The sequence below is a fragment of the Heliangelus exortis genome, chromosome 25 (assembly GCF_036169615.1).
Source record: "Heliangelus exortis chromosome 25, bHelExo1.hap1, whole genome shotgun sequence".
In the NCBI taxonomy this organism is placed as follows: Eukaryota; Metazoa; Chordata; class Aves; order Apodiformes; family Trochilidae; genus Heliangelus; species Heliangelus exortis.
Window position 1 is genome coordinate 3,553,973 of NC_092446.1, and position 10,355 is coordinate 3,564,327.

The following is a 10,355-nucleotide window of genomic DNA, read 5'->3' on the forward strand; positions in this document are numbered from 1 at the left end:
TGCTTTTAGCTTTCAAAATGCTTTTTCTGCTCAGTCTCCCCCCAGCACTCTCTGGACAGAAGTCTCCCTCTTCCCTTCCCCCTTTTTCTCTCTCCCTCACATAATATTTTCCATATGAAGAAGCCTTCCTGAAGCCACACACTGCCCTCTCAGCGAGTCTTAGGCGGGTTAGAGGAGACCCTGGGAGCCTTTAATCCTCTCTCTCTCTCTCTCTCTTGCTTTCATCCTCAGCCACAGCTGGACGCCCCATTGATGTGGAACAGACCAAACACCAGGCCTCTCACTAAGCTGCTGCTGTGGGGCCTCTCCTCCTTTAAAGCTGAGCCCCTGGCCCATGTCCTGCTTACAGAGTGCCTTGTCCTGCATCCCCCAGCAGCTCTGCCCTGCTGCCATCCCCCACCCAAGCTCCTCTTCCCACTGCCACCCAAGCCACCATTTCCCTGAGCCACCTTTTTACTCAGACAAACCCTTGCCCCAGCATCCCCCTTTTCTCAGGGTGATTTAACAGGAATTCCCCACTGCCTCACATCCCTGCAGGGCACGGGGGTGAAGCTTGAAGAAGCAACTGGTGGTGGTGGTGATGCCCCCAGGAAAGACCTGGGAAAGATGCTCCCAGAAAGGACCTGGGAAGGATGCTTCCAAGAAGAACCTGGGAAGGACGCTCCCAGGAAGGACCTGGGAAGGATGCTCCCAGGAAAGACCTAGGAAGGATGCCCCCCCCAGGAAAGCCCCCAGGGAAGTCCTTAGGACTCAGACAGGACTCAGACAAACCCCTGCTTTCTCCCTTACCCCAGCATCCCCCTTTTCTCAGGGTGATTTAACAGGAATTCCCCACTGCCTCACATCCCTGCAGGGCATGGGGGTGAAGCTTGAAGAAGCAACTGGTGGTGGTGGTGGTGATGCCCCCAAAAAGCACCTGGGAAGGATGCTCCCAGGAAGGACCTGGGAAGGGTATCCCCAAGGACCTGGGAAGGATGTCCCCAAGGACCTGGGAAGGATGCTCCCAGGAAAGACCTGGGAAGGGTATCCCCAAGGACCTGGGAAGGATGTCCCCAAGGACCTGGGAAGGATGCCCCAGGAAAGACCTGGGAAGGATGCTCCCAAGAAGGACCTGGGAAGGATGCCCCCCCCAGGAAAGCCCCCAGGGAAGTCCTTAGGACTGCAGCCTGCTCATAATTTTGGGAAGAAGGATCCTTGCTGTCTGCTCAGGATCTCTCCCAGCAGACTGGGGGAGGAGGCGATGCTGGGCAGCAGCTTCTCTAAAAACTTTGCAGCACGCACAAAACGGGCTCGCGTGGGCTCCCCAGAACCAGGGGAAAGGGAGAAGTCACCACCCAACTGCTGTGCCAGGGCTCGTTTCATTTGCTTTGCTGAACAAGAAGATGACAAAGCCCCCGCCCAGGCTGACGCTTCCCCGGGGTGCGGAGCTCCCGGCAGCGACAGAACTTGGGCTGCCGAACCCTCCCCTCCTCTGCCTGCGAACCCCCCCCAATTCCCGCAGCCCCATCCCACCCCCAACACCCGATTCCTGATCCCCCTCTGCCCTCTAGTGGCACCGCACCCCAAATCCATCCCTGCCCCTGGAACACAGCACCATGGAAGCGCCCAAATCCAGCCCTGTCCTTGGCACCCAGCACCCATCTGTCACCAACACCACTGCTGCTGCTGGGACAGGGATCTGAACCCCAAATCCATCCCTGCCCCTGGCACCCAGCACCCATCTGCCATCACCAGCACTGCTGCTGGGACAGGGATCTACACCCCAAATCCAGCCCTGTCCCTGGCACCCAGCACCCATCTGCCACCACCACCGCTTCTGGGACAGGGGCCTGAACCCCAAATCCATCCCTGCCCTTGGCACCCAGCACCCATTTGTCACCAACACCACTGCTGCTGCTGGGACAGGGATCTGAACCCCAAATCCAGCCCTGCCCCTGGCACTCAGCACCCATTTGTCACCAACACCATGGTTGCTGCTGGGACAGGGATCTGAACCCCAAATCCAGCCCTGTCCCTGGCACCCAGCACCCATCTGTCACCACCACCACTGCTGCTGGAGCAAGGACCTGCACCCCAAATCCATCCCTGCCCTTGACACCCAGCACCCATCTGCCACCACCACCACTTCTGGGACAGGGACCTGCACCCCAAATCCATCCCTGCCCGTGGCACCCAGCACCCACCTGCCTCACCAGCACTGCTGCTGTTGGGGCAGGGATCTGTACCCCAAATCCAGCCCTGCTCCTAGAACCCAGCACCCACCTGCCACCAGCATCACTGCTGCTGAGGCAGGGACCTGCACCCCAAATCCAGCCCTGCCCTTGACACCCAGCACCCATCTGCCATCACCACCACTTCTGGGACAGGGACCTGCACCCCAAATCCATCCCTGCCCGTGGCACCCAGCACCCACCTGCCTCACCAGCACTGCTGCTGTTGGGGCAGGGATCTGTACCCCAAATCCAGCCCTGCTCCTAGAACCCAGCACCCACCTGCCACCAGCATCACTGCTGCTGAGGCAGGGACCTGCACCCCAAATCCAGCCCTGCCCCTGGCACCCAGCACCCATCTGCCATCACCCAAGCACCCCTCTGCCAGGTCTTCCCATGGGGCTCAGCAAGGACCAGAGTCTGGGGTAGAAAAACCTGAAAGCAGAGAATTCTCTGTCAGGACATTGAAAGAAGTGTCCAAAGCAAAGAGGTTTCAGGAGGTTTCACAGCACCAAGAGGAAGCAAGAATTCCTAGGGAAGGCAACAGAAAATTCCATCCTCAAAACCTCCAAAGAAACTTCAGGGTGCTCTGAGGAGGCTTTTGCCAAGTGAATGGAGAAAAAGAGGTGGATTGGGGAGAGTTCAAAGAAGGGGGGGGGAAAAAAAAGCAATCCAGGCTGGCAGAAACACAGCCTAAGAGGGCACATGAAAAGATTTGGGGATGGTTGGGCTGGAATGGAAAGACTGGGGGGAGATGTGGCAGGAACACTGCATCCAAAGCAAGAGAAGGGGAATAATCTGTTTTCAGAGTTCCCAGTGGATACAAAAGGGAAAGAGGTGTTTAAATAACAGGACAGGCAGATGGCAGGAGCAGCTTTCCAGGCAGGATGGTGCAGCCCTGGAATTGGTCACCAGGAGAACCTAAACTGGTTAAACAGAAATCTGCAGAAATGACACCAAAAGAGCTGCTGCTACTCTGGGTCACTGGGCCAGGTGAAGAGATAACATTCATCTTCTTTTTCTGTGATACTGTCATTAAAATCCATATTGATCTGCTGTCAGAAATGCAGCAAAAAGTTCATTGCTTCCTTACTGCTCCTTAGTGATCCAGGAGCCAAGTTCTGGGCAGGAATTTCCTCTCCTGGAAGACAGGACCTCTGGTGGACGTGGGAGATGCTACAGGAAAGGATGAGGAATTGCAAAGCAGCCCAGATGTTGGCTCAGTTTGTAGGCAACCAGTTGCAGAAATAATTGCAGCCCCTTGGGATTTGTTCCTAAGAGAGGAAATGCATCCCCCCCCTTCTTGTTATTGAGCATCAAGTGCCTGATGGGAGAGGGATTTGAGGAAAAGACAATGGAGAGATATCCAGCAAATCCAAATGATTAGCCAGGATGTCTTGTTAATAAGCTGCTTATTCATATAATTGGAAATTATTTGCAGCCAGGGTGTCAGGACCTTTTTTTTTTTTATTTTTTTTTTAATTTTCTTTTTTTCACTGCTCTGATGCAGTGAGACAGGCTCCCCAAAATGAGCCTCTTCTGGGGAGTCAGGTGGGGAGGACTCACCTTTGGAAAAAGGAGCAATATTCCTCTGGGCATGGGTGGGTTTGGGATTCCAAGAAAATTCACTGGGGGAAACTCTATCCAACTTCTATCCTCAGCTACTCTGGCCAAGCAACCTCATTTCAGTGCTGGAAGGATAAAATTCCAGCAGTGCCAGGATGGGGTTCATTTGCCCCATGGAATGGGTGGGGGAAATGAGCTCTGGATTATAGGAAAAAAGCAGCCCCAGCATCTGCTTGGAGGCAAAGAGTTTGGGATGCATCATTTGGGATGCATCATTTGGGATGAGATCCTGAAAGTTGGCAGCCTGAGGGTTGTGCTGGATGAATCTGAGCAGCAGAAGGTCCCTGAAGCTCTGATGTGAGAACCCTGCCTAAAAACACCCCAAAAAAACCCCACATCCACTTGGGGTGACTGAATTCTAACCTGAATTTTTTGGTCTGCTTGGGTAAGAAGGAAGATGGTAAAAGGCTTAAAAACTAAAAAGTTAAGGAAAAAAGTTAAGAAAAACCTTTCTTAATTTTAAGGAAAAAGTTAAGAAAAAGTTAAGGCTTAAGGAACAGACCCTGCAGACTGGAGTTGGGGTGTAGGGGCAATGAAGGGGATGTCACCTCTGTGTGTGACTGTCCCAGGACAGGGTGCAGGGGGCTGGGGGATGGGTTCAGTGGGGCTGCTGTGGGTGACACTGCTGAGAGCCTCCAAAAAACACTAAAGAACTGAATTATTTCCCAGCTTGAGGGCTCAGATCCCACTCAGGGTCACCCATTGCCACCACAGGATCTCATCAGACCTTGTTGTCCTGACTACTCACACCATAAAATAGCAAAAATGGTTTTCTGATGCCCTTGGTCTCTTGCCTTCAGTGGGATGAGACAATTCCAGCTCTTTTCACCTCTTTCAGGAGCCCCTCTCCAGCCCCTCTCAGCTGTAGCTCTGCTCCTTTGCAGAACCAGTTCACCACTGCAGTTGGGTCTTTGGTAAACCAGTACAAACCAGTACGTCCACTTCCAGCACTTTTTACATGGTTGGCCCCACCCCAGACAAGAAACTTCTGTGGCTTCTCCTTAAGTCACAGGAGACCAGAAATACGTCTGCAGTTTCTTGGGAGTGCTCACCAAGGCCTTGGGAAGTGATCCCACTTCCCTCTTTTTGCTGGAAAGGCTCCAAATGACACATTTGCTGCCTTTATTTAGCAGCCACGTGGAGAGCAACATGAGGTGAGTTTGCTGGGGCTCAGCTCAACAAAAGACCAGAAACCCCTCAGTTTGGGTTGGATGTAGCAGACAGGAGGCAAATTAAAAGGGAGGCAAATTAAAGGGACCTGGCTCACTCCCTGTTCCCAACCCAACCCAATAGCAGGAGAGGAGCCCATCTTTTTTTGTTTTTTGTTTTTTGTTTTTTTTTTTTTTTTGTTGTTGTTGTTTTGTTTTGTTTTGTTTTGTTTTTTCTTTTTTTTTTTTTTTCTTTTTTTTTTTTTTTTTTTGTTTTTTGGGGTTTTTTTTTCTGTTTTGTTTTTTTGTGGGGTTTTTTGTGGGGGGTTTTTTGAGATTTTTGAAGCTATCAAACGACAGAAAGAAAAATAAAATCCTTCTGGAAATGGTTGGTCCAGCCCAAGATATCCCCCAAATTATGTTTTCCTCATGCAGACAGGGATGAGCAGTGGAAGAGTCATGGAAAATGAGTGGAAGAGGGAGTGGAAGAGAGAGATTTTCAGGGAGGCATTTACTTCTGATCAGAGAACCCAGCACACTAAATGGGCTCCTTATCTGCATCCCTGAATTCCTGCATCAGGATGGCACTGATGGGCCCTGGATCAGTGCCCCTTTGCCTTGATTTTAGGCCCTTTCTGCAAGGTACAAAAGAAATTATTCTGCTTTGCTGCTCCAAAGCACCTCCCAGCTTCAGCCAGCACTCTTCTTGTCTTCCCATGGTTACAGGTTAAACAGAGTGCCCCATGCACAGGCTCTTCCAAACCTCCTTTCCCCTGAAAATAAACCCCAAGGTGATGTCCTTGCCCTCTCTTCACCCTTGGGATGCTGCCTGAGCTACCTGCAGTGTCCTGGTGAGAACCTCCCTTTCCTCTTCAGCTTTCCAGAAATTCAGCCCTGGACATAAAACTGCTCTGGTGGGCAGAGGGACTCCCAGCACCAGGGTTTTAGGACACCCCATGGGACTCTCAGGCTGTCCAGACTAAACTGGGGTTGTGAGCTGATGCCTGAGGACAGAAACACCCAACTGGGGTGAATTGCTCAACGTGCAGGATAAAAAAGATGTCAAGTTCCTGTGCTCGTCCCTTCCTGCAGAAGAAGGAGGGGGGGAAAGCAAAAAGCTCTTGGGCAAGAGCACTTTTCACTTTTTTTTTTTCCCCTCTCTTGTCCTTCTCTCTGCTCAGCTGACATGGAGAAGCTCATCCACTTCATCTTCTTGGTTTTCTGCTCAGGTAAGGAAGCCTTGGGTTTCAGCTTGGGTTTCAGCTTGGGTTTTAGTGAAGAGGGTGAAGGAGTGGTGGGAAACTTGGTCTCTGGGATGAGGTTCCTGATAATGCTGCAAGAAAAGCCAGCAGAGGTCTTGGAGCTTTTTCCAGATGAAAAAGCATCCTCCTTGCAGCATGCAGCTCTTTGGAAGACCAATATTAAAAATTATTATGGATTTATTATTATTAAAATTACTATTAAATAATAAAAATATTCTATTATTATTATTAAAATTACCAGAACTATTATTATTAAAATTATTATGGAATTATCATGGAGTCTCCCTGTCTGTACCCTGCAAACTCCAAAGCAATCCAAGCAGAGGTGTCCTGCCCTCTTCTCCTTCTCCCCCACACTGCAGAAATCTCAGATTATTTCCTTAGAGTTTATTCTTTCCCCTGAATTTATCCAAGGGCCAGCAGTGATCCCAGTGCTCTGTTTTTCACTGCATTTTTCTCAAGTTTTCTCCCTTTTGGGGCAGAACATCAACCCTGCTCAGAGAGCTCTTGTGTGCCTGCTCAGGATGAAATGTGAAAATGGAAAATCCCATTTGTTTGCATCTGTATGGACTGAATTGCAGTGTCTGGAGTTCCAGAGGAGGAAAATAAAAACTCAGTGAAGGAGAGACCTCTAAATCTTGGGCACTTGAGTGGAGAAAGCTGAAATGGGAATCAAGGCAGAGGATGCAGCTGGGTTTCTCTCTCCAGCCACATTTTGGAGATAAAAAACTCTCAGCTGTGCACAGAAAGGCAACAGATTCAGGCTTTGGGAGCACAGAAACCACTCTCCAAAAACTGCCTGGATCTGGGGCAACGTCCACTCTATTTTTTTTCAGTAGCACAAAACAAGGGAGGAGGAAGACAAACAGTAACTGAGCAGTCAGCAGAATGGGTTGAAAAGATAATGACACCAAGTTTTCCACAGGAGCATCAGCACATCTTTAAGTGCTGTAATTCTGACCAAGAGATTTTTGTTTGGTTTTTTTTTTTCAATTCTCTTTTTCTTAAGAAAAAACCTTAGGGCTGTTCCAGGAATGGAAGGGTAGAACTGGAGGCAAGGAGGGGTCCACAAGAGAAATGAAAGTGAGAGTTAAAAAGGACTGGACTGGACATGTAGTGAGATAACAAATTCTTATTAACAAATTAATTTCCTTTTTTTTTTTTTTTTCAATTCTAAGACTTGACCTGGAAGCATCAGGAAAAGCCATTAAAAAAAAAAATCAAAAAGCTCAGCAGCAGTGAGATAAACCTTGTCTGGAACAAGTGAGTGATTGGAGCAGCATCCCAGGATAAAGTCTTGGATGGGTTGGATACTTGGATAGCACAGATCCTTTCATGCCACCTTCTAGTCAAGCCTGAAATGGATTAAGATTTTTTACTTTACAGATTCTTTTAATGGCTAAAAGCCTGGATTTAGAAATTAGGAGGAAGTTTAAGAAGTAAACTCCTACCCAGCTGGACACTGGTCTGGGGGCATCACTCTGTCTGGAGCATTTTCCAGTGCTGAGTTGCTCCTCTCTGGCTGTGTAAAGAGCCTTAAAATGGGGGGAAACTTCCTGGGCATTTACTGAAAAGGGAATTTTCTGTAGCAGGGGGTTCTCTAGAGCCAAATCTGCATTTAGGAACAGATGTGGATGGGCTGAGCTCAAGCCTAAAACCTGAAGCAAGCTGGAAAGAAGGGGGTGGGCTGGAGGCTGTGGGTGTCAGAGCAAGATTCATCCACCCAGAGCTACACAGAACCAATTTGTCAGGGTTGGGGCTGGGTTTTTATGAGCTGCCTTGTAAAGAGAGCTTTGAAAAACCAGGACACTTTGCCCCATGCCAGCTGGGTCTGTCTGAATGCCCAGCTTCATGCTTTTTAGGAGCAGAGGAAAATGCAAGTTTCTATTTAATGCCCTCATCATGCTGACAAACTACTTCCCCTTCCTGGGCAGGAGCCCAATGATGCCAGAAAGTCTGATGTGGTTGAGCTCCAAACCACAACCCAGAGCACTCAGCACAACCCCAGGAAGGAAAATGAGGAGCAAAATTTCCCGAGTTTCCAAAAATCTGCAAATCTTAATGGGTACCTGCCCCTTCCCTCCTTCCCCACCCAAGAATTGCTGCCTGGCAAGGGTTAAATTACACACCAGTCCCAGACAAAAAAAGTCTGAATCAAAGCTGTAAATCTGAGCACACACTGTGTCACCCATGGGGGGTGCAGGGAGGTGACAGCAGGGCTGGAGAGGAGGAAAATAAATAAAACTTTTAGGCTGACCCTGGTGGAAAGGGGAAATGGGAAAGAGACTGAACTCCCCCCACCCCCTTTTCCTTCCCTCCTAGCATCCTGTGCTGCAGAGAACATCACTGTGGTGTATGGGATGGAGGGGGGCAGCATTTCTGTCAACTGCACCTATGACCCCTGGCAGCAGAGGTGGAGGGAGAAGAGTTGGTGCAGGCAGCTGGAGGAGAAGAGATGTGTCCCTGTGGTGAGTGCCCGACCTTTCTGGCTGCCCTTCCCCAGGAAAAGGAATGGAACCACTTCCATCAGGGATAATACCCACCGAGGGGTCCTGACAGTCACCATGGAGCAGCTGAAGAAGCAGGATGCTGGGTTGTACCAGTGCAAATCCAGCTCCCTGGGGGAAACAAGCAGCTTAAGGAAGGTGCAAGTGGAAGTGCTGACAGGTATGGGCTTGGGGCTCTGAGTTGCCTGAGCTCCCCCCCTTTATGTCACTTGTGTCTGCAGTCCTCACTTCAGTAAAAACTCCTCCTTTTGTCTAACCCTAAGGAGAGGAGATGCTGTGTTTCGTTGCCTCTTTTTAGTTCCTGATTTACAGGCAGCTGATCTCAGGGATCACGTTGGAGCACATGGCATCCCCTGAGGGCTCCCCAAATTCATCTCCCAGCCCAGTGTCCAGACTCACCCTGGGCATCTGGGGCTCGTGGGGCTCTGGGGTTGGCAGCACCAATGAATAAGACCTGGAAATATCTGCTAACTAAATTTTTTCTCTTTCTATCATCAGCTGTCCTGGAGACCCAAATGCCAGAGGAGCCAAGTGCTGTGCAAGGCATCTCCAGGTAAGCCACAAAATTCCTTCTCATCCTGTGATCTCCAGGTAAGCCACAAAATTCCTTCTCATCCTGTGATCTCTGGGCTTCCTAGGACTAAGGGAGATTAAGCATCAGCAAACCCACTTGAAGCTGAGGGGAATAGCACCACAGGCATCTGATCTCCCTCTTCCTAACACAAAATAATTCTCAGAGCTGTTGTGTGGGTTCTGAACAGCAGCTCAATTCCCACCTAGCAAAGGCAGTGCCTGGTGCCAAGCAAAATGATGCCTGCAGAGCAGAATTCCTCCCTGTGGGATCAGGGTTGTTCCAAGCTCCCAGGCTCTGCCTGTTGCAGGAGGTGTTGCCACCTTCCCACTGGAGACTGCAGGGCTTTGGTTGGAGGTTGAACCATCCCCTGTTACCTTTGCATTTACGTTTCCCCACAGCATCTCTTCTGGAGCCAATTTCAGTGCCTTCTCCATCATTGCTGTGTTCCTGGCTGTCAAGTTCATGGTGGCCCTGCTGATTTTCCTCACTGTGCTGAGCTTGAGCGTTTGCAGCTGTTGGAAGAAGAGAGAAACTGAGCAGGAGAAGCCAAGCTGGGATGAGCAGCAGGTCCTCCCTTTTGATGCTGCACGGGATGGAATCAGCCCCTCCTGGGGAAGCACAGCTTAGAGCCAGCCCTAAGGGAATCCCCTATCCCCCCCACAAAGAAATGAACATTTCTTTTGTACACCAAGCTTTGCCACGTGCCATTAAAAAAAAAAAAAAATAAAAAAAAATACTTTAAGTGTCAATAGGGATCAATGAACCCATCCCTCTGGAGCAGGGATGTCACCACCTCTTTCCCAACACCTGGGAAACTTTTCCCACCACAACTGAACTCAAAGATGCTGCCAATGCTTGATCCTAATGGAAGAAGAACCAGGGGAAAGGGAGGAATATGAAGTCTTTCTGGCAAGACCTCCAGCATGGACTCCTTGATGTGCAGAGATGCTTCCCCAGGGATTTCAGCAGTGAAATCTCAGTTTTCTGCTCTGCTCAGTTTTCCCCCAGCCAGAGAAAACTTTGCTGCT

At 49.9% G+C, this 10,355-nt stretch overlaps 1 protein-coding gene across 1 annotated transcript; it reads left to right on the plus strand.

Moving 5' to 3' along the window:
* The first annotated feature begins 6,155 nt into the window (after positions 1–6,155).
* LOC139807457 (triggering receptor expressed on myeloid cells 2-like) lies at positions 6,156–10,045 on the plus strand. The gene is made up of 4 exons (XM_071768468.1): positions 6,156–6,213; positions 8,569–8,913; positions 9,252–9,306; positions 9,726–10,045. Exons 1-4 carry the CDS (start codon positions 6,171–6,173, stop codon positions 9,952–9,954), a joined length of 672 nt encoding a protein of 223 aa, XP_071624569.1. The 5' UTR covers positions 6,156–6,170; the 3' UTR covers positions 9,955–10,045.
* Positions 10,046–10,355: the final 310 nt, after the last annotated feature.

Bases quoted from the DNA above. Each gene is read 5' to 3' on its own strand.
- LOC139807457 (XM_071768468.1), top strand. From the start codon at position 6,171: ATGGAGAAGCTCATCCACTTCATCTTCTTGGTTTTCTGCTCAG. The intron at 6,214-8,568 runs GTAAGGAAGCCT...CTTCCCTCCTAG, and splicing joins CTTCTTGGTTTTCTGCTCAG to CATCCTGTGCTGCAGAGAAC. The intron at 8,914-9,251 runs GTATGGGCTTGG...TTCTATCATCAG, and splicing joins GCAAGTGGAAGTGCTGACAG to CTGTCCTGGAGACCCAAATG.